Below are 23,270 nucleotides of genomic sequence, written 5' to 3' on the forward strand. Positions count from 1 at the left end.
TTGCCTTATCTTGAGAACAAGGTAAGGAAATTTGTGTCCAGCACCAATTCAGGATTAGTTGACTGTCCCCTCATCCACCTGACTTACACAAAGATACGCCAAGGATGTTGGGCTGGTGGGGAGGGGTCCCAGACACCTGCCCAACACAGGCTGGACTGAAGCCAAGTCTGGGCTTCCCTGGGGTGCTGATTCCTTCTGGGCTGCTGATTCCTTCTCTGGGAAAAAGAAGAATCTGACACCTTGTTCCTACTCCAGTAGTTTTTCCCAGGCAGACTCAATAGGCTGTCTACCCACACGCTGGTGGCTGTTTCCTGGCACAGGTAAGAGGCAAGATCAACATGAGTGACTCTCCTTATCTAAAGACCTACCCACCCCAGCCCAGGGCCATGCCTGGGCTGAGGGGCTGAGTCCTTTCCCTGCCTGAGGGCAAGGTAGGAGTGACTCCCAGCACCCCCCACCCCAGCCCATAAGCCGAGGCAAAGCAGGCCTTGATATATCCCAATGGCATCCTGACTGGTTCTCTGTTCTGCCTCAGTTTCTTCACACCTAGTATCTTTTCATTACAGCATAACAAATATACAAGAAATAAAACATATTTGCTCTAGGATCTCACTTTAGGCAACTTAATATTAAAAGATAGGAAATGATTGCAGACAGCAACCCAAACAACTTTACCCAGGTCTGGAAATATTCCACACCCTTCCCTGGGTTTCAGCCTGTGGGAAGAAAGAAAGCATGCAGCTGTGGGTCAGAGAGAAGTTGGAGCACTCTTTGTGTTTTTCAGTTGTTTTTTTTTAAAGAAGGTAAATACACAGAAAAAGCTGGATGTGGCACTGGGGCTCAAGTGGTAGAGTATTAGCCTTGAGCAAAAGAAGCTCAGGGACAGTGCCCAGGCCCTGAGTTCAAGCCCCAGGAAAAGAAAACTTGGTGACAGGGAGGGCTGTATGCTGGGTCTCAATCACTGGGAGAATGAGGGGTCGTTGGCATGGACCCACTCAGCAGTATTGGCCATAGACCCCACACCCACCTGCCAGCAAAATACACACTGAAAAAAGAACATATCAGAATGGTTGTCTTTAGGGAAGGGACAGGGAATGGGTAGAGAGGTGTAAATGAATACTTGAGAGGAGCGACACCTGTCACTTATTCCTCCAGCCCCTCGCTCTACACAATGCCTGTGCTCTCTGGCCTCTCCCATTTCATGAGCTCCCCCGCCCTGTCTAACTCATCAGTGTTGTCTGAAGTCTTCCCAGGGTCACATGATGACTTTTATGGGCCTCTTTCTCTAAAACAAGTAGAGCTGGGGCTTAAGTTGTTGAGTGCCTGCCTACTACGCTCAAGAGCCTGAGCAATAGTAACGCACACACACTCACAAAGTACATGGCTGTATTAGCACAAATATAGTCTCTGAATATAATCCAGAGAAAACTCATAATGCTACACTCAGTGTTCTATTATTTTCTTCTGATTGTGTTTGCGTGGGTGCATGTGCGTGCATTCCTGGATATCAGACTCAGGGTCTTGCACAAGCTAGGCAAGCTTGGTTCTTCCACTGACCTATATCCCCAACCCCCTTCTGAATTTTGAAAGCTTTTCCTGTTCTGTGAGATTATCCACTCAATCAGAGGCCCAGAGCTTGCTCAGGAAACCTGACTCTGCTTCATGGCCAGCGGCCCCCAGGACCCACACTGCTTTTCCATCTTGGTGAAGGCCACATGGTGCCCTCCCCCACATCTTCCCCCCCCCCCCGCCTCCCTCCTCAGCACAGGCAGTGTGACACATATTTCTGGCCACTGGCTTCCCTGGTCTGCAGCCTTTGCCCATTTCTGAGTTGTGAATAATCTCCTGGCCCATTTTAGGCTGATGGGAAGTTGGGAAGAGATGCAGAGCAGCTTATCCTCATGTAGTGTTGCCAAAGGATTGCAATACCAAGGGAAAGTCACTCCATGTATGGCAGTAAATAGAGTCAAATCATTAGTAAGTGAGGAGTTTGGGGTTGCATTCGCTTTTACTAAAATTACTACCTAGGAGGTTTTACTGTTTAATTTGTAATAAAGCTATATTTGGCAGCTGGCTTATAAGAACTTCCTGAATGCCTTAGCAATCAGCTCTTGAGGAGACTTGCTCTGCAGGTCTCAAAAAACTGTGGACCGCTACTTGGGTACTCACAGAAGACTACATTTCCCAGAGGCCTCTTCTCCTAAGACCTGCCCTCGGCCGTTACCATGGAGATGACAAACAGCTACTAAGGCTGTCCCTGGAGGGTGAGGAAGGGAGCAAGGGCCTGGGTGTGGGAGGTTGGGCTCCAGCCTTAGCCTTTCCAGGGAGGTTTATGGGTGTTGTTTAGTGATGGGAGCAGCTTCAGGGACAGGCCTGGGGGTGGTGCAGGGTCCCAGGAGTTGGAGGTAGGATTGCTCTCCCCCAGACTAGACTGTGTCCTCCCCCACCCTGCCCCAACACACACACACACACACACACATGCACACTCACATAAGACAATCTGAATGGAGAATGAGGTCCAGGAGAATACAGTGGTTCAGATCTGGCTCCAGTCACTGAGGGGAGTCGAAGAGGCCGTCCCTTCCCCAAGTGATGGAAGCTTGTGATGATTGCAAAGTGATCCCCTTTTCCCTTCCTCACAGAAACGTCAGTTCCTAGATAGCCAGAGACGCCAGGATGGAGGTCCTGAAGGAGAAAGTGGAGGAGGAGGAGGCAGCTGAGCGGGAGGAGGCTGCTGAGCGAGCCGAACGGGCTAAGACGGAGAAAATGATGAGGCCGGGAGAGCCAAGGAGGGATGAAAGCTTTATGACGCAGGAGATGCTCCGAGATCTGGAGAAGAAGGTGTCGGAGATTGTGATCCCCAGTGTGGAAGAGCCCTTGTGAGTGTGGGAGTGGGGGCTTCCTGCCTGGTGATGGCTCAGGCAGAGGGCTGGGTACAGCAAGAGCCAGGCAAGATGGTACCTGGGCTGAGAAAGGAGCCAGGACACAGAGGGAGGTGGTTAGAAGGGAGGGCTCTGAGCTAGAGGCCAGTGGCTCACATCTGAAATCTGAACTAGTTGGAGGACTGAGAATCTGGGAGGATCAAGTTTTGAGGGCAGCCCAGGAAAGCTTGCGAGACCCCCCTTCTCAACCCAGAGCTGTCATCCTAAGCTACTCAGGAGGCTGAGATTGTTGGTCCGCCTAGGCGGAAAAGTCTGTGAGACTCCATCCCAACACATCTGTCATCCCAGCAACAGCAAGAAGCCTAAAATAGGCAGACTGTGGTCCAGGCAGGCATCTGGGTGGGAAACAAGACCCCATCTCAAACATAACCAGCAAAAAATAGGGCTGGAGGTATGACTAAGCAGTAGAGCACTTGCCTAGCAAGTGAGAGGTTTTGAGTTCAAACCTCCCCTCCAGAATGAGGACTCTGGGCGAGAGGCTGCATGGTTCCGAGACACCTCCTCTCCTGATTGCTTCCCTCCAGCTCTGTGTGTGTGACTTTTGGGCAAATCACTTGATCTCTCTGTGGAAAAATACAGGCACTGATCAACACCTGCCTCTCAAGATTACCCGAGGAAGGGGCAGAGCCAAAGGCAGCTCAGGTGGGCCTAGAGATTCCAGGCAGACCTGGGCTGACACCATTACTGCCTCCTGCACAGGATCTTAACACAGGACCTCATCGACACCTCCAACCTGCCCCCTTCCTACAAAACCAACTCGACCAAGGAGGAGCACCTGCTGCAGGTGGCGGACAACTACTCCCACCAGTACAGCCATCTGTGCCCCGACCGCGTGCCTCTCTTCTTGTACCCCCTGAATGAGTGTGATGTTCCGGTAAGGGTGGGGATGTGGAGGCAGGGGTGAAGGAGAGTAAAATGGAGGGAGGGTCCTCCAAGGTCCCTGAGCCAATCACAGGTGGAGAGTTAGCAGACCAAGCACTAGAATTTGAATAGGAGCTGACTTTATTGGTGGTGGTGGTGGTGGTGGTTGCCAGGCTTGAATTTGGAACCCCGCTGCTGTCCTGAGTTCCTTTTGCTCAAGGCGAGTGCTCTACCACTTTGAGCTACAGCCCTACTTCTGGTTTTCTAGTGGTTAATTGGAGATGAGTCTCATAGACTTTCCTGTCCAGGCTGGCTTTGAACCATGTTTCTCAGATCTCAGCCTCCTGAGTAGCTAGGATTACAGGCATGAACCATGAGCACCTAGCAGGCAGCAGTATAACACAAATGCAAGAAGTCGCTTGGTGAGCTGTAGGTTTAGGACGCTCTCAGCCTGGGGGTTGGCTAGTTTACAACCTTTTGGATTAATCCCGCAGCCCCCATCGATAGTTGGGAAATTGAGGCCCACTCCAGGAGGTGCCTGAAAGATGACTGAAAGGGAGAATCCACTGTGTGCATGTGGGGGGTCAGGGGGAGTCAGTCCTGGTCCACTCTTCCTATGTCTCTGGGGTAGAAGCTACATCTAGGGCTAGAGATGGCCCCGTCTCTAACCAGGACAGCATGAGGTGCCCCTGACTAGATTGGGCTGGAAGACCCTCACACCTGCAAGAGGCTCTGGTCTCCTTTCTCAGCCCTGGCTTCCTGGGCAGCTAGCTTGGCCACTCTGGACCTCAGGTGCCCGACCCAGCCCACAGCAGGCCTGCGCCATCATGAGTGGTGATGAGACAGGGGCATCCCAGCCACCACCAGCCCCACTAGTTATGGCCATGTTCACAGCAAGCACTGCTCTGCTCCCTGCCCTCCTCCCCCCTCCCCCTCTACCCTCCACCCCCCTACCCCACCTCCAGCTCAGGGCCTAACTGTGCATGCTTCCTTCCCCCCAATATCTCTCCCCTTGCAGAAGTTTGTAAGCACCACCATCCGGCCCACGCTGATGCCCTACCCTGAACTCTACAACTGGGACACGTGTGCCCAGTTTGTCTCTGATTTCCTCACCATGGTGCTCCTGCCTGACCCCCTCAAGCCAGTAAGTGCCACTCACAGGCGGCATCTAAGATCTAAGATCATAAGCTAGGCAAGATCTGGGAAAGAGGCTTAGCCAAGCCCAGGCCACAGGCCCAGTGAGGGAAAACCACGTAACTGATAACACACAGCAACACCATCCCCTTGGCTCCTGCCTTTTTCTGCCTCAGTTTCCCTTTCATGACTTCAGGTGCTCAGCTGCCTGTGGCCTTCAGCCCTATCTTTTGCTTTTATTTCATTATTATGTTTTATGGTATGGGGTTTGAACTCAGGCCCTTGTACTTACGAGACAGGTGCTCTACCACTTGAGCCATGTCTCCAGCCTCCATTTTTCTTCAGTTATTTTTCACTGTGGACTTTGATCCTCTACCTATAGCCTCCCAAGGAGCTGGGATCACAACCATGCATGCCCCACCACACCCAGCCTGTTGGTTGAGCCAGGGGTCTCTCGATGCAGGCTGGCCTTGAACTGCGATCCTCTTATCTCCACTTCTCAAGTAGCTGGCATTACTGGTGTGTGTCCCACAGCCATCTCTGGGCCTCTGGACAGCCTGGTCAGCTTTTCACTGAGAACAACAGACGGAGAGAAGAAGAAAGGGTTAACTTGGAGAACTTCATAAAGGACATGAATAGGAGATGAGAAAGTTGCAGGAAAATAATAGAAATTACCGAGGTGGGGGGGGAGAGGGAAGGAGGAAGGGAGGGAAAGGGAGAAGGGGAATTAGACTAGAAGGTTCTAGCGTCCCATGGTCCTATAAGAAGTTGTCCAGCCCCTTAAAGTCACAGGCACATTTGGATTGCACAGGGTCAGGTTAAGAGTTGGGGGGCCCTAGGGGGCGCAGCTTGCTTGCCCCCCTGAGGCAACTGTGGGAGGGGAGGGCAGCGAGACGTCCCAGAGACCCCATGCTGAATGGCGTGGCCTGGGCACAGCCCTCGCACCTGTACTCCTCCACCACGGTGCTGCGGTACCAGAAGGGAAACTCATTCGACTTCAGCATGCTGCTCTGCTCCATGCTCATCGGCGCTGGCTACGATGCCTACTGTGTCAACGGTTATGGCTCCCAGGACCTGTGCCACATGGACCTGTCCCGGGAGGTGTGCCCGCTCACCATGAAGCCCAAGGAGGTACATACACATACTGCCCATAGCACGTCCAAAGGATGGGCTTCCCCAAGTTGGGGAGGTAGGCTTGCAGCCCTATCCCCCAGGGCCGTGGAGGATGTCACCATGCCAAACCACAATGACTTCTCTATCATCAGCATCACACTGGCTTAAGCTCAGTTTAAGTCCCTGTGCCCTCCTGGTGCCAAATAGTACACACACAGGGCTTCTATATAAAGTCACCCTATTTGATGTGTCCCCTGAGTGTTTGATAAAGGTTCTGCAGCTATTTGCATCCAAGGAAATAATAGATGAGTATAAAGTGAACAGACCCTGAGTCTCAACCCTCCCTTACCCAGGTACAAAGGCTCCCTCGGTGGGTGGTGTCAAGCCTTGCACAGGTTTGTTGAGCTCCGCGGTAGCCCACACTGGTGCAGACACAAGAAACTGTTGGAAATTGATAACACATTTCTGGGAAAAGCATCTCTAGATTTGCAAAATGGTTATACTACAGACAGAAAGCATTTCCCAGGAACAAGATGAATTCCAGGGCTCTGTCTGCAGCACAGGAATGGGGACCCAGGGGCCTGGAAATAAGCCCTACAGCCAGCCCCTCACAATTTGCCCCACTTTCTGGCTCAGATCTGCGTGGTTCTGGGTTGATACAGCTGAGCTGCAGACAGGAAAGGGCGGGTGCTGAAGTGCTGGCACTGGTGCTGCAGTGCCCTCTGCTGTCAGGGCTGCAGATCTGCAGGCCCACAAGCTGGAGGTCCCAAGCCTGGCTGGTTGAGCCTGACTGTGCCTCTCCAGCCTGGGCCTGTACATAGGCCCGGCCACTGGCCCATTCTCTCTTGCTGGGTGACAGATAATCAAGAGTGAGGAGAAGCAACCACCTAAGAAGTATGCCATCAAACCGCCCCGAGACCTTAACAGCAAGTTTGAGCAGGATCAGGAGCTCAAGAAGCAGCTGCAGCTGAAGGCAGAGGAGGAGAAGCGACGACGGGAGGAGGAGGAAAAACTCGTGGTGAGTCCAGCAGGCCTGAGTCTATATGTTCCACCATGTTGGGGGGGCGAGGGGAGGAGAAAGACTGAAGGGCACCGTAGCTAGCATCACGGTCACAGCTCCCCAGGATGAGATAAGGGAGCTCATCTGATCTTCTCTTCAGATTTACCAAGGACTTTTTTCCTGACTGTCACACACTGCCAATAAATCCCCTACATGGACCAACAGAGTCCATGTATTTAGTTAGTTGGTGGTACTGGGATTTGAACTTCATGGCTTCATGCTTCCTAGGCAGGTGCTCTGCCACCTGAGCCATGCCCCCAGCCCTCGGATCTCGCAGATCTTGGCAGTTTATTGATTGAAACCTGGGATTCAGAGATGGCCTTGTAATCAGAGCTCTCCTGCAGCACTTCAGCCCAGAGGGACGGTCTTGGCCGCCTCTCTCTCTCACCCCTCTGCAGCAACTTGGTAGTCATCTCCTGGCCTTCCACTGCAGGAGGAAGTGAAGGAGAAGCCCGACCCCCTGTACGGCCTGCGGGTGCACTGCTGGGTCCTGGTGCTGTCCGGGAAGCGAGAGGTACCCGAGAGCTTCTTCATCGACCCGCTCACGGGCCGCAGCTATCCCACCCAGGATGATCACTTCCTGGGCATCGAGAGCCTCTGGAACCACAGGAACTACTGGATTAACATGCAGGACTGCTGGAATTGCTGCAAGGTGCCAGAGGGTGGATGGGTGCTGAGGGGGGGGGGGGGGGTTGGGGTAGGGATGGGGGCCTTGGAGAGGGGGCCACTGAACCAGGAGAGTGCTGCATGGCCCCTGTAGCTGAAAATGTTAACGCATGTTGATCTAGCTCTGCTCCAAGCAATCACTACAGCCTTGACCTATGGCAGCCTTATTCCACTTTCCAACTGTCTTTCCACCCCAACTCCAAGTGTCATTATTTATTGACTTATTTTTGGTAGTACTGTGTATTTCTTTATTTTTGGACCTGGGTGCTGTTCCTGAGCTTGTTTGCTCGAGGATAGTGCTCTACCACTTGAGCCATAGCTCCACTCCCAGTCCCCCGCCCTTACTTTTTGGTAGTTAATTGAAGATAGAAAGTCTTGCAGGCTTTCTTGCTGCTGGCCACAACCCTCAGATCTCATCCTCCCGAGTAGCTAGTATTACAGGTGTGAGCCATCCTGACCTGTCAGTGCTGGGCCTGTACTCACTGTCAGATGAAGGGCCTTGTACTTGCTCAAAGGAGGTACCCTGCCACTTAATTCATGCCCCACCCTGGCTTTTTGATGGTTATTTTGGAGATGAAGTTTTGACTGCCTAAGCTGGCTTCAACTCTCAAACCTCTTGATCTCAGCCTTAAAAAAAGAAGTTTAATGTATTTATTGCTATATGGTACTGAGAAATCAAACCCAGAGCTTCATTCATGCTAGGCAAGCACTCTATCACTAAGCCACATACCCAGTCCCTGGCTCTCAGCCTTTTAAGTAGCTAGGATGACAGGAGTGAGCTATGGGTGCCCAGCCCAGTACACATCCTTCACACCTGAGTTCTTCTACCATCACCATGCTCCTAAGATTCACTCATGACCTAGGTACAGTCATGGTGGTTCACATGCATTGTTTATTCATTTCTGGTTATTTTAGAACACACCAGAACTTGTCCATCCTGCAGCTACACAGCAAACATATAGTTGTGTCTGTTGGGTGTATACTTGGGAAAAGTACATGTTCCATTCTAGTAGAGCCTATTTCCCAAAATGATTGCTTCGATGTGCACTCTTATTGTCAGTATAGCAGAGTTCCAGAAGTCATGCCCACTCCTGGGTATTTTTTATTTTACCTATTCCCTACAATATATAATTATACTCCATTGTAATTTTTTTTTTTTTGTCAGTAGTAGGGCTTGAACTCTAGGCCTGGATGCTGTCTGTCCCTGAGCTCTTCAGCTCAAGGCTAGTACTCTACCACTTCAGACACAGCACCACTTCCAGGTTTTTGATGGTTTATTGGAGATCAGAGTCTCACAGACTTTCCTTTATAGGTTGTCTTTGAACCATGATCCTCTGATCTCAGCCTCCTGAGTGTTAGGTTTTTAAAAGGAGGTAGCTGAGTAAGAACAGCACCACACACATGGTATTCAGGTAGGGGTAGGTTTATTCAGTAGACCTGCTGGGACCAGGCCAGATTGGCACTCCATGTGGCTGGCAAAGAGGGCGTCTGACCCTGGGCTAGGCTTTATCTAGGGTAGGGCGGGAATGTGGCCAGGTAAAGGGAGGGGGGACCAGGTAAGAGCAGGTGGGACCAGGTATAGCCACATCAGATCCAGATGTGACCTCAGCAGATGCGGATGTGACCTCTTCCGAGTATCCCAGTTGCCTAGGTAACACAAGTACTGGGCAGAGACCTTGCTGTGAGGAGGGTGGAGTCTGCTCACCATCCAGGATCGGACCTTACATTCCAGCCTTTTAATAATCATGGAATAAGGCGTGGATTCTCTCTGGCTACTTCCTGCTGACAAGGGGCCTTGACATTAGGGGTAAAAGGCTGGAATTTGGTCCCCTCCCAGAGAAGGCAGCGAGCAGCAGCTGTCCCTTGGTGGCGTGAGTCCTTAGATGAAGTCTGGAGAAGTCTCATGAGGCATTGAGGGGCTGGAAAAAAAAATACTAGAGAGCAAATAAATGGCAAGAGGAAGGGCTTGGGGCTGAAAAATGTTGGTAGAAATGTCCCTAGCTACTTCTGACATCTGGCGACTAGGTAGAGAAGTCAGGTTACAAAGGCAAGAATATAAATTCCTGTCCAGTTAATAGGTAGACAGGTATGAACACTAGATGGGCAGGCTTCTTACTTCTATTGACCTCCCGGCTCTGGTTAATTTTGAAAGGGCAGGCACAAAGTTGCTGATGTGACATCATCTCCTCTTACTCCTCTCCATGTTCCCTTGTTCCCCAGACTGGCTGAGTCTAGGTGCTCGTTGCTGGGATGGCTTGTCCCAGTTGGTATTCAAGGAGGATTGAACTCAAGGCCTGGGCACTGTCCCTGAGCACTTCTGCTCAAGGCTAGCACTCTACCACTTTGAGTTATAGTACCACTTGCAGTATTTGCTGGTTAGAGATAAGGGTCTTGAGCCATGTTTCCAGCCTGGCTCTTTGCAGGTTAGTTGGGAGATGGAGTCTTAGAGATTTTTCGGCCCAGGCTGGCTTTGAACTGCAATTTTTGCCACAAAAAAAACCTTTATTATTTCTAATTAAAGCAACAAGGAGATCAAATAGAATAAGTAGAGCTTACCTGGTCCTTATCAAGAATGGCCAACAAATATTCTGAAATGACAAAACTCATTAGGTATGAGAATCTTAGCATAGATATGTCCAATATTTTAGAGTCACATAGTTAGTACTAGAATATACACCTCAAAACAAAAAGACAAAACTCAAAACCTAAAATTTTGACAACAATGTTTAGACATCTTTGCTAACAAAGCACATCAGATGGTTGGGCCTCAGTTACCAGGGTCTGTGAAAAGAGCAACTTGTTAGCAAAGCATCTTAGAATAGATGGATGGAGGAGTAGTAAGCTTGGTGGAAGGTTAAGGGTCAGATGAGGCCAAACCCTTAACCCACCATGTGGCCAAGATGGCAAACTCAAGACAGCAAATTCCTGAAAAAAATGCAAAGAAAGCCTGAACAAATAGATCAAGCCTAGTTTGGCTAGCCTTTGAGAGGGAACCTAGAGGGAGGTCCCCGGGACCCAGCCTGCATTGCACTCTTCAGGGCACAATCCAAAATGTTGTAGAAAAGAGAAAGGGAGAGATAAGAAAAATTGGACATGAATGGCAGAGAGAGAGCAAAGAGAGCCTGAAAGTAAACAGACTTCTGACCATTTACCATTGCAGTGGCAAAAACTGTGTACTTCTGAGAATGGCATAAAAATGAGGCGCTCTGGCTTTCCAGGGAGCGCAGGTGGCATTTCAAAGGGGTTTCATGGCTCAGGCATGACTCGCAGCACCCCATTAAATGTGTAGGAGAGTCAGTCTGGTGAGTGAAGGAGAGCTGACCAGGCAGAAGCGGCGTCCCGACTTCCCCCAGAGCCCTCTAGAGAGAAATGGCCAAGCCCCCAAAGCCAAGCGTCCTTGGCTTCAGAGGTGACCAGCCTTTCAGCTAAAGGCCATAGGAGCTCTCTGGTGTGGCACCACGTCTGGACAGAGACTGAGCAACAGAGAACTGTAGAGAGTAGTTTCACTCACCAGAGTAGAGAAGTGGTGTGGACATGGATGTGAAGGCCAGCAATGGTATCGATGTGCTGTGTCCGCAGCAGACAGACTGGTTCGCAAAAGGCCGTCAGAACTGTGGGTATTCCTCAGAGCAAAAAAGGGAAAAAGAAAAAGGAAAAAAAGCAGAGAAGAATCCCACCTATCCTGGCTTTAAGCCCTTCCTGGGTTTTGGCACCATTTATGTTAGGTTTTGAAAAAGAGGTAGCCAAGTAAGAACAGCACCATGCACATGGTAAGGGGTAGGTTTATTCATTGTTCTGGCTGGCACCAGTCCATGTTGGCCCTCCACTTGGAGGGGAAAGGCCTAGGAAAGAGCTGGGAAAGAACTGGGAAAGAGAGAGAGCTGGGAAAAAGAGGGCATCTGGGCCTGGGCTAGGCCTTTTCTAGGGTATGGGTGGAGAAAGGTGTAGCCACATCAAATTCAGATGTGACCTCAGTGGATGCTGATGTGACCTCTTCCAGGTGTCCCACTTGCCTAGGTAATGCAGGTACTGGGCGGAGACTTTGCTGTCTGCTCACCATCCAGGATCGGACCTTACACTGAGTAGCTAGGATTATAGGCATGAGTCACTGGTGCCCAGCTTCCATTGTTTTATATATATCACTCAAGATGTTGAGACAGGAGGGTTGCAAGTTCCAGGCCTGCTGGAACTGTCATTCTGCCCAGGCCCCTGCGGGCCTCTGGGAGCAGCTATTTCCCATCACTACAGAGCAGGTTGGAGGTGGGGGAACATGAGGTTCACTTGACTGACTCCCCTTCCCCAACAGGACTTGATCTTTGATCTGGGTGACCCTGTGAAGTGGGAGTATATGCTTCCGGGGCCAGAGAAGCACCGCCTGGCCTTGTCCGAGGAAGACGACGAGACACTGAATGATGAAGATGATGTTGAAGATCTGGTGAGCCTCAGTGGCATGGGAGGCAGTGGGGTTGGAGTGAGAAAAATGTGTACCCTGTCTTGCTTCAGGATGCCTGACAAACACCCCTAAAAGCATGTGTATGCCATGCAGGGGAGGGGACCAAGTGCACCAATTATAAGTTCTTCAAAGTCTGGACTCTGCCTTCATTTTATGAATATGTAAACAGAGGCCCATACTCTTGCAGTGAGTTAGGGGAGAGCTGAAACTTGAATTCAGGGGTTCAGGGGTTTTCCTGTTCCTTTAGAGTATATGCTCCAGGGAGTTGGGTCTGAAGACCCTTTCTTCAAGCCTGGGGGAGCCCCAAGGCTGGTCACTCTCATCTTCAGATTTCTGTCAGGTATTCTAAAGACTATTGGCAGAATGGCTTCATGGTGTCAGCCGCCCTCTTCTCCCAAGCCAAGGCCTTCCAGACATGAAGTCAGCCCCTCCCCTGCCCCTGGGACCGAAGGTGTGTCAGTGTGCCCTTGGACAAGTGTTGGGGTCTTTGGGAACTTCCCTCACTTGCACAGAAATGAGGGAGGGGTCATGGTCATAGCAGAGCAAATGGAACAGACGTGTTGGCCTAACTGTGTGACCACAGGCTGGGATTTACATAACAGCGGTTTGTATCCCAGTTCTGGAGGCTGGATTAAGGACCTCCTAAGGACCACACTCAAACTTCATTACCTCTTTAATGATCCCAGTTCCAAATATAGCCATTTTCTCCAAGGCACTGGGAGCCAGGACACCTGTGTTTGGAGTTTGGAGGGATATAAGAACAAAGCAAAGCCAGGGCAATAAGGCAAGAAAAAGACATTAAAGGGATCCGCATAGGGAAAGAAGAAGTGAAACTATCCCTTTTTGCAGACGACATGATACTATACCTCCACGATCCCAAAAACTCCATCCCCAAACTTTTAGAAATCATAAGTCACTTCGGCAAAATAGCAGGATACAAAATAAACCCACAAAAATCAGTTGCCTTCCTATACACTGATAATGTACAGGAAGAGAGGGAAATAAAGGGAGCAACCCCATTCACAATAACCTCCCAAAAAATAAAATATTTAGGAATTAACCTAACCAAAGATGTAAAAGAACTATTTAATGAGAACTATAAAAAGTTAAAGAAAGAAATTGCAGAAGACACTAGGAAATGGAAAGACCTCCCATGCTCCTGGATAGGCCGACTTAATATAGTAAAGATGGTGATACTTCCAAAACTAATATACAAATTCAATGCAATTCCTATTAAAATCCCAATGACGTACATCACTGAAATACAGAAAACAGTCCAAAAATTTATATGGAACAACAAAAGACCTAGAATAGCCAAAACAATTCTAGGGGATAAAGACAATATGGGAGGGCTATCCATGCCGAACTTCAAACTCTACTACAGAGCTATAATCACAAAGACAGCATGGTACTGGCACAAAAACAGACCCGAAGACCAATGGAACAGAATAGAAGATCCAGATATAAATCCACAGGCCTACAGCCAGCTGATATTCGACAAAGGAGCCAAAGACATACAATGGAAGAAACACAGCCTCTTCAACCGCTGGTGCTGGGAAAACTGGGCAGCCACATGCAGAAAACTAAAAGTGGACCCCAGCCTATCACCATGCACCAACATCAACTCAAAATGGATTAAAGACCTTAACATTAAACCTGAATCTCTGAAACTACTGCAGGACAGAGTAGGAGAGACACTTGAACTAATAGGCACAGGAAGGAACTTCCTGAACAGAGTCCCAGGGTCACAACAAGTTGGAGAGAGACTCGACAAATGGGACTACCTTAAAATAAAAAGCTTCTGCACAGCTAAATCTATCGCAACTAAGCTAGAAAGACAACCAACTAATTGGGAAAAAATATTTACCAGCAATATATCAGACAAGGGGTTAACATCCTGTATATACAGGGAACTCAAGAAACTAATCCCTCCCAAACCTAACAAACCAATTACTAAATGGGCAAGGGAACTAAAGAGGGACTTCTCAAATGAAGAAATAAAAATGGCAAAGAAACACATGAGGAAATGTTCATCATCCCTGGTGGTGAAGGAAATGCAAATAAAGACAACCCTGAGATACCACCTTACCCCAGTCAGAATGTCCCACATCCACAAATCAGCCAACGACAAATGCTGGAGGGGATGTGGAGAAAGAGGAACCCTATTACACTGCTGGTGGGAATGTACACTTATACAACCACTTTGGAAAGCAGTCTGGAGGGTCCTTAGAAAGCTAAAGATTGACCTCCCTTACGACCCAGTCATACCACTTCTAGGCATCTACCCTGAACAACAGGAACCAATATACAAGGACACGTGCACCTCCATGTTTATTGCAGCACTGTTCGCAATAGCTAGGATATGGAAACAACCTAGGTGCCCCACCACAGATGAATGGATCCAAAAATTGTGGTATCTATACACAATGGAATATTATGCAGCCATTAGAAATGACAAAATAATGGCATTTGCAGGGAAATGGATGGAGCTAGAAGGAATCATGTTGAGCGAGGTAAGCCAAGAACGAAGAGACAAACGGTACATGGTCTCCCTCATAAGTGGATGCTAAATCCAAAAGGTTAGGTGATACGACAAAACTAACAGGATTTAAGAAACAAAGAACTCCCGCTCATCTGGTTGAACCACTACTAAATATCCTCATGCTGCTGATCACAAATATGGTATATAACATGTGAACACTGTTATATATTACAGACTGTGGTAGACAATTTGCTCCAGGGAAGTTAGAATGAACTTGTGACTTTGAAATTATGTAATCATTTAATCACAATCAAAAAAAAAAAAAAGAACCTCGGGGAAGGGAGGGAGGGAGGGGATGGTAGGGGGAAAACAATGGAGGGGGTAACAATGTTCAAGAGGAAGTGTACTCATAACCTCACTCATGTAACTGTAACCCTCTGTATAGTAGCTTTACAATAAAAAAAAATAAAAAAATAAAAAAATAAAAAAAAAAAAAAAAAAAAAAAAAGAACAAAGCAAAACCTGTATGACATGGCCTCTCTGAGCACCAGGCTCCATAACAGGTGTCAAGCCTGAGTTCACTCATTTAAATCACCACCACCAAGCTGGAAGCTCACGCCTGTAATCCTAGCTACTCAGGAGGCTGAGATATGAGGATCACAGCTCAAAGCCAGTCGGGCAAGAAAGTCCATGAGACTCTTATCTCGAACTAACCTCCATAAAACCAGAAGTGGAGCTGTGGCTCAAAGTGACAGTGTGCTAGCCTTGAGATAGGAATAGCACCTAGGCTCCAAGTTCAAGCCCCATGATCTCCACCACCACTAACAACAACAAAACTATAAGCCAGGCGCTAGTGGGTCACTCCTGTAATCCTATCTACTTAGAGGCCTTAGGTAAATAATAAATAAATAAAATAAAATCACCACCACCCAGTGAGGTATTGTCCCCTGGTACAGAGTGGACGACTTGCACAGAGGGGTGAAGTCACTCACCCAATGGGCATATCCAGAGCCGGGGTCTGAGCTGAAATAGTAGCTCTAATCTCAGCAGTGATTCTGGTTTACCTTCTCGGCCATGGCCTAGTGAGCGGTGGCTTGATGAGCTGTGGCCAGCGCAGGAACAACCTTCTCATTGCTGAGCATGGGCGCCCCCTGCTGGCTACGAGGCCCAGAACAGCCGCTGTCCAGGGAGTCTGACATTGTGGGAGCCATCCCCAGGCTCCTAGCTGGTTCAGAGTGGAGGACTTGCCTTAGCTGCTGGTGAATGGGCTCTACCAGACTCCAGGAGCTTTGCTGGTGAAAGGACCCTAACCACAAGAAGCCTTGACCAGAAGGGGAGGATGGGCCTGGGGGCTGGTACTGCTGGGGGAGGGGCTTGTGCTCCTGACATGTGCCACCACCATCCCCACCCCCTCCAAACCCTCACACCCCCCTGACTGGGCTCTGAAGGGAGGAAGAGACTTTGCCAGGGTCTCCTCCAGGACCTGGCTAGCACCCCTCTCTCCCACAGGGAAAGGAAGACGAAGAAAAGAGCTTTGATATGCCATCCTCGTGGGTGATGCAAATCCAAATCTCTCCAGAAGGTCTCTGCCCAGCACTGCCCCAGCTCTTCTCTCCTTGGGGCCTGGGGGACAGGGTATACAGACTCGCTCTGCAGTCTAGAAGGAGAGGAGAGCCCAGCCCGCTCTGTGTCCACAGCGTTCGAGACCCGCTGCCCTAATGGGAAGAAGGTGATACAGTACAAGAAGGCCCAGGTGGAGAAGTGGGCCCCGTACCTCAACAACAACGGCCTCATGTGTCGCCTTACCACCTACCAGGACCTGGAGTGTAAGGGTGCAGCTCCCGCTGCGGGGCCGCCGGTGGGGAGCTGTAGGGAGAGCCGTGACCCTCAATATGCCCGTACCCTCAGTGTGTGTGTGTGTCATCACTGGTCCCTGTTGCTGGGTACAGTGGGTGGGAGGCCGGGGCATCTGGCCTGGCTGCAGTAGACACCCTCCCCAACCCCCACCTCACCTCAGGTACCAAGATTTTGGAGATCAAGGAATGGTACCAGAATCGGGAAGACATGTTGGAGCTAAAGCATATGAACAAGACCACGGGCTTATGTATTGACTACTTCAAGCCTGGCCACCCCCAGGCTCTTTGTGGTATGTGCATGAACCCCATTGCTGGGCTAGCCAGGAGCTGGGGGGGATAAGTATGATAGAGGAAGCAACATTGGCTTTGGACAGGGTCCTTGGGCGGCAAGCCAGACACTGCCTCCCAAAGAAAGCCAGAGTTGGGTGGCTACCAGCAGTCACAGCTACAGCACCCCACCATCGTCTCCCTCTCTCTCTCTCTCCCCCACCTGCCATCCCAGTACATTCCTACAAGTCCATGCAGCCTGAGATGGACCGGGTCATGGAGTTCTACGAGTCAGCCCGTGTGGATGGCCTGATCAAGCGGGAGGAGACTCCCAAGACGATGACTGAGTATTACACCGGGCGCTCTGACTTCCTCTCCTACCGCCACATCAATTTCGGGCCCAGAGTGAAGAAGCCCACTCAGTGCACCGCGGAATCAAACCCAAGGCCCATTGTGGTAAGAGTGTGCCCGCCCTGGGCACCAGGGTGCCCACCTTCTCTGGCAGACAGAGGTCACCTGGGTGGATACAGCCCTTGATCTCTGGTGGCATTGAGGTGTGTGATATTGCCAGAAGACTTAACTATATACCAAATGGTGCTAGATGTGCCTTGAAGCAAGAACCAAGTGTCACAGCTTGTATGTTTGTTTCGTTGGTCATGGGGCTTGAACTCTGCGCCTAGGTGCTGTCCTTCAGCTCTTCGGCTCAAGGCAAGTGCTCTACCAATTAAGCCATAGCGCCACTTCCAGTTTTCTGATGGTTTATTGGAGATAAGTATCTCTTGGGCTTTCTTGCCCGGGCTGGCTTTGAACCACGATCCTCTGATCTCAGCCTCCTGAGTAGTTAGGATTATAGGCATGGGCTACCAGCACCCGACTTCATAGCTTGTTTTTACATATGAATTCACACTCCTGGCTAATCATCTGGAAAAGTCAGGCATTGTGGTACATGCCTAAAATTCCAGCTGCTCAGGAGGCAGAAGCAAGAGGCCCTCAAATTTGAGGCCAGCTCGGGCAAAAGGTAGTAAGATCCTGGCTCAAAAACAAAACATAAGCCAAGGTGGTTGACACCTGTAATCCTACCTACGCAGGAGGCTGGAGATCTGAGGACTGAAGTTCAAAGCCAGCCAGGGCAGGAAAGTCCTGCCTCACTCCCGTGAGACTGTTATCTCTAACTAACCACCAGAAAACTGAACGTGGAGCTGCAGCTCAAGTGGTAGAGTGCTAACCTTGAACAAAAAAGTGCAGGGACAGTGTCCAGGCCCTGAGTTCAAGCCCCAGGACCAGCACAAAATAAAAATAAAAGGGGCTAGGAAGGTGGCTCAGTGGTAGAATGCTTGCCTTGAATGCATGAGGCCCTGGGTTCAATTCCTCAGCACCACATAAGCAGAAAAAGCTGGAAGTGGTGCTGTGGCTCAAGTGGTAGAGCACTAGACTTGAGCTGAAGAGCTGAGGGATAGTGCCCAGGCTCAGAGTTCAGGTCCTATGACTGGCAAAAAAATTTAAAAAAAAAATAAAATAAAAGGGTTGAGGATATAGCTCAAGGTAGTGCTTGCCTCGCATGCAACAAAGCCCTGGTTTTAACTCTTTGTACTAAAAATAAATCATCAATCAATCTTGAAAATTGAGAAATGTAAAAATATCTCAGAATGGCCGGGCGCTGGTGGCTCACGCCTGTAATCCTAGCTACTCAGGAGGCTGAGATCTGAGGATCTCGGTTCAAAGCCAGCCCGGGCAGGAGAGACCGTGAGACTCCTATCTCCAATAAACCACCAGAAAACTGGAAGTGGCGCTGTAGCTCAAGTGGTAGAGCGCTCGCCTTGAGCTAAAGAGCTGAGGGACAGCGCCCAGGCCCAGAGTTCAAGCCCCACGACCGACAAAAAAAAAAAAAAAAAAAAATCTCAGAATGATATCTCTCAAATATTAACTGAGGAGTCATAGATTTGGTTCTGAGAGGCTTCTTCTAAGTGAATATCCAAGGCAGATTGGGAGTTCAATTCCTTCTGTTACCTATTGTACAGTAAACCCATTTCCCCCCTCTCCAAGTCACTACAAATTATTTTGCAACTGTGCTTACAGGCTACATGCACCAAAAAGTCCTTGCTAGCAGACTTCTAGAGATGGGGTAGGCAGGATGGTGAGCTCTCCACCCACCGGGGTTAAGCAGGCAGCCTGGTAGAGGGAGCTAGAGAAGGTGTCCAGAGTCATCTGGGCTGCAGAGGCTTGGCCCTGAGAGTCCACTGCCATCACAAACCACCCGCTCCTCCCAAGGACCTCTGAGCTCAGGGCCATGACCAGCCTGTGCCTGGAATGCACCCATACATTGTTGTCCTTCTGGCCGTGCAGAAAATCACAGAGTGCTTCCACCGAAACCCCGCGAAGTCCGCGGATGAGGATGTGGCTGAGCGCGTGTTTCTCATCAACGAGGAACGCATCCAGCTGCGCTATCACTGTCGCGAGGATCACATCACCACGTCCAAGCGGGAGTTCCTGCGGCGCACAGAGGTGGACAGCAAGGGCAACAAGGTCATCATGACCCCGGACATGTGCATCAGCTTCGAGGTGGGCAGTGGCACGTGCAGGGAGGGAACTGTGCCCTGTGACCCCTTCTGGCAACCTTGGGGGGGGGGACCCACAATGGGGCACTTGAAGCCTAACCATGAAAACAACCCATCTGGACCTCTCCTGAGAATCCAGTACGCCCATGGGTCCTTCTCTTTTTTGTAGTTCCTCCGAAAATCCTCCCTTTCCCATCAGAATGAGAATCTAGCAGGCTGAGGTCCCTGCCTTCCCCTCCCCCATCTCTAGTCAGCAGACCCCAGGTCTCTGGGATCTATGTAGGAGGGAGGAGATTCTTACTTCCTTTGAGGAGTTCACTTCTCTAGTGAAATCCCTGCATTCCATAACCCCTCTTCATCTTCAGTTTCCTATCTATCTACTGATTGATCAATCAATCAATTGATCTATCATCTATATCTATGATGCTAGTCTGGGGCTTGAGTGCTGTCCCTTTAGTTTTATTGCTGAAGGCTAGTGCTCTATCACTTAAGCCTCAGCTCTACTTCTGGCTTTTTTTCTGGCAAATTGGAGATAGGAGTATCATAATTTTTCCTGCCCAGGCTGGCTTCAAACTGCAATCCTCAGATCTCAACCTCTTGAGTTGCTAGGATTCCAGGTGCGAGCCACTGTCTACCTGAATTGTAATAGACGAGGAAACTGCCTTGTAGCTAGAAAGAGGTGGGAGTAATTGGAGTGGAGCAGTGTCACTGCTTCAAGTGTGGCAGTCTGTCTGTCACTGTGGTGGTTCTGGTCCCAGGTGGAGCCTATGGAGCACACCAAGAAGCTTCTCTACCAGTATGAGACCATGATGCAACTGAAGGCTGCCGAAAAGGTGTCCCGTCATCAGGCCTGGGAGTCAGAGCTGGAGGCAAGTCCCCATGGAGATGGGCGGGTCGGCAATGGCAGGGCTGGGGTGGGGGTGGGGGCCTTGGTCATGGCCTCCATTGATTGACAATTCAGGTGCTGGAGATCCTAAAGCTTCGAGAGGAGGAGGATGAAGAGCACACGCTGACCATCTCCATCTATGACACGAAGCGCAATGAGAAGAGCAGGGAATATCGGGAGGCCATGGTGAGCCTTATGGTTGAATCACCAATTTTCCCAGGGCTGGCTTTCTCTGGACTCCCCCTGCCCACCCCCTCCCCCCTCCCCAGGCCTCCAGCATAGGGAAAACCACTGGGATTCAGCTAGGAAAATCTTTACTTATTTTTGCTGGTCCCAGGGCTTGAACTCAGGGCCTGGGTGCTGTTCCTGAGCTTGTGCTCAAGGCTAGCATTCTACCATTTGAGCCACAGCACCACTTTTAGCTTTTTCTGGGTAGTCCTATAGACTTTTCTGTCTGGGCTGGCTTTGAACCACCATCCTCAGATCTCAGCCTCCTGAGTGGAATTATAGGTGTGAGCCATCAGCACTTGGCAGGAAAGAGGATGATGTCATGATGCTGGGTGATCAGTCTTGCTAGGGTCCCTCCCAAAGTACTCAGGCCAGGTTCCCCACCCAGGGCTGGGCAAATGGGGAAAGAATGTGAATGGTATGCCCACCTCCACAAGGCTACCATCAAGGCTGTGGCTGGAGCTGGAAGCCCAGTCCCATGACTGTTCTCAGATCCCTAGCACAGGGCCTTGGCTCAGATCTCCATCTTCTCTACCTATGCAGGGCATAAGGCCCCAAGATGTTAAAAAAAAAATGAAGTTTTATTATACTTAACCTTTGCCATTACTGAGTAAGCATCTCCTATGGACTGTCGGGCACCTGTTATGTGCTTTATAGATCTGATCCTGTCTGAGGAGGAGCAAACAGGTTTGGGGAGGTAGATGTCTTGAATAGTTTGGCCATCAGCATGGCCAGCCCTGTTTGAGGTGCCTGCATGGGACGCTGGGTGGGGAGCTGGCCTGGTGGTGGACTACTGTTGATGCAGAGCCGATGGAGGTGTCCTGAAGGCCCTCCTGACTCAGCGGGCCCTCCCTAGGAGCGTGTGTTGCACGAGGAGCACCTGCGGCAGGTGGAGACCCAGCTGGACTACCTGGCCCCATTCCTGGCCCAGCTTCCCCCGGGTGAGAAGCTGACACGGTGGCAGGCAATACGTCTCAAGGACGAGTGTCTCAGCGACTTCAAGCAGCGGCTCATCGACAAGGCCAACCTCATCCAGGCCCGCTTCGAGAAGGTGAGCCCAGAGCCTGGCAGGGGAGGGGGTCTTGGTATTTTCTCCAGAAAATGGTCTTGGGACTCCCTGCCCAGCATCTCACAGATCTGTGAGGGATTGGTGGACAGATAAGTATGTCAGTGTTCTTTCTCCAGTGTTATTCCCGGATGGTTGTGGAGGTGGGAACGGATGAGTAGGTGGGTGGATGGCTGGGTGAGTAGATGGACAGATGGATGGGTGGGTAGATGGGTAAATGGGAGGATGGATAAGCAGATGGTAAATAGGTGTGTAGATGGAGGGGTGGGCAGAGGAATGAATGGATAGGTAGATGGTGCATTATAACAACTCCTCCTTCTTGCCCTGTTTCTGTAGGATAAGCACACACTAGGTAGCTTCTATGTAGTGTAGTTCCGCACTTAGAACCCACAGAGCTCTATAATTTTCCTCAATTCAAAGGCTCTGGAAATGCCACTAGCTTGTCCAGTCATGGTTTTTGTTTGTTGGTTTGGTTTTTCTACGGTGCTAGGGATCAAACCCAGGGCTTATGCAATGAAGCAAGCACTCTGCCACATCCCCCTCGCTGGTTGTCTGTTTTAGCCCTACTCTGACCTCAGGGACATAGTCCCTCTAAATATGACCCCAGAGGCTCCCACCCTTTGTGACCCTTTCCTCTGCTCCTCTCCTTGTGTGGGTGGGGACTGTCTGCTGACCTGTAGAATGACAGCCTGCATTCTGGGGACAGTTAGCTCTTGTTATCCTCCCCCCCCCCCCCACAAACCCATCTTCTAGGAGACTCAAGAGCTTCAGAAGAAGCAGCAGTGGTACCAGGAGAACCAGGTGACCTTGACACCCGAGGACGAAGACTTGTACCTGAGCTACTGCTCCCAGGCCATGTTCCGCATCCGCATCCTAGAGCAACGGCTCAACAGGTAAGGGGAGGTGGGATCCAGGAAGAGCGTCTGGAGTTCATCTGGCTGCTACTGTGAAACCCCTCACTCCTCTCCTTCCACCTTAGGCACAAGGAGCTGGCCCCACTCAAGTACTTGGCGCTGGAGGAAAAGCTGTACAAGGACCCACGGCTGATGGATCTGGTGAAAGTCTATGGTTGACACCTCTCATAGGACTATCGTGGAAGCTGCCAGAGATCACAAACCTGCTCTCATATTTACCACACCTACCTAACACTACCCACAAGGGTGCCCAGCTTCACTGCTACTCCCCCTTCTCTCATTTTCCCTTTAAATAAACATACTTTCATTTAATTTGCCATCTGTGCTACAGACTTCCCAAGTTCTAGCCCTAATCTTTTCCTCCTTTGCTTCTTTATCTATAGCCTGGGGCTACCCATTTCTCCCAGGAAACTGACAGTAGTAGCTTTTTACTGCTCTGACCAAAAAACCAGAAAACCAAAAAAACCCAAAGGAGCAAAGATTTATTTTAGCTCATAGTTTCAAGTTTTAGTCTAGCTTGTGGTCAAGCTCCATTGCTTTGACCTATGGCCAGGTAAAAACATCAATGGCCGGGCTGGGTGCTAGTAGTTTACACCTGTAATCCTAGCTATTCAGGATGCTGAGATCTGAGGATTGGGGTTCAAAGCCAGCCTGAGCAGGCTATCTGCAATGAATCAATTAAGCTGGAAGTGGAGCTGTGACTCAAATTGTAGAGTACTAACCTTAAGCAAAAAAGCTATGGGGGCTGGGAAGGTGGCTCAGTGGTAGAGTACTTAACATGCATGCA

At 50.1% G+C, this 23,270-nt stretch overlaps 1 protein-coding gene across 2 annotated transcripts; it reads left to right on the forward strand.

The window, feature by feature from the left end:
- The first annotated feature begins 2,676 nt into the window (after positions 1-2,676).
- Positions 2,677-22,652, forward strand: Drc7 (dynein regulatory complex subunit 7). 2 transcript variants are annotated; one of them, XM_042672860.1, is made up of 17 exons: positions 2,677-2,879; positions 3,642-3,816; positions 4,822-4,947; positions 5,874-6,068; positions 6,910-7,068; positions 7,544-7,762; positions 12,083-12,211; positions 16,221-16,293; positions 16,409-16,537; positions 16,729-16,857; positions 17,070-17,290; positions 19,178-19,393; positions 20,148-20,258; positions 20,351-20,461; positions 21,360-21,554; positions 22,323-22,462; positions 22,549-22,652. In XM_042672860.1, exons 1-17 carry the CDS (start codon positions 2,677-2,679, stop codon positions 22,640-22,642), a joined length of 2,625 nt encoding a protein of 874 aa, XP_042528794.1. In that variant the 3' UTR covers positions 22,643-22,652. The 2 variants fall into 2 exon arrangements, with proteins under 2 accessions (XP_042528794.1, XP_042528795.1); XM_042672861.1 differs by lacking the exon at positions 5,874-6,068.
- The last annotated feature ends 618 nt before the right edge of the window (positions 22,653-23,270 follow it).

The sequence above is a fragment of the Dipodomys spectabilis genome, unplaced genomic scaffold, assembly GCF_019054845.1.
Source record: "Dipodomys spectabilis isolate Male_0828 unplaced genomic scaffold, ASM1905484v1 ptg000773l, whole genome shotgun sequence".
Taxonomy (NCBI): Eukaryota; Metazoa; Chordata; class Mammalia; order Rodentia; family Heteromyidae; genus Dipodomys; species Dipodomys spectabilis.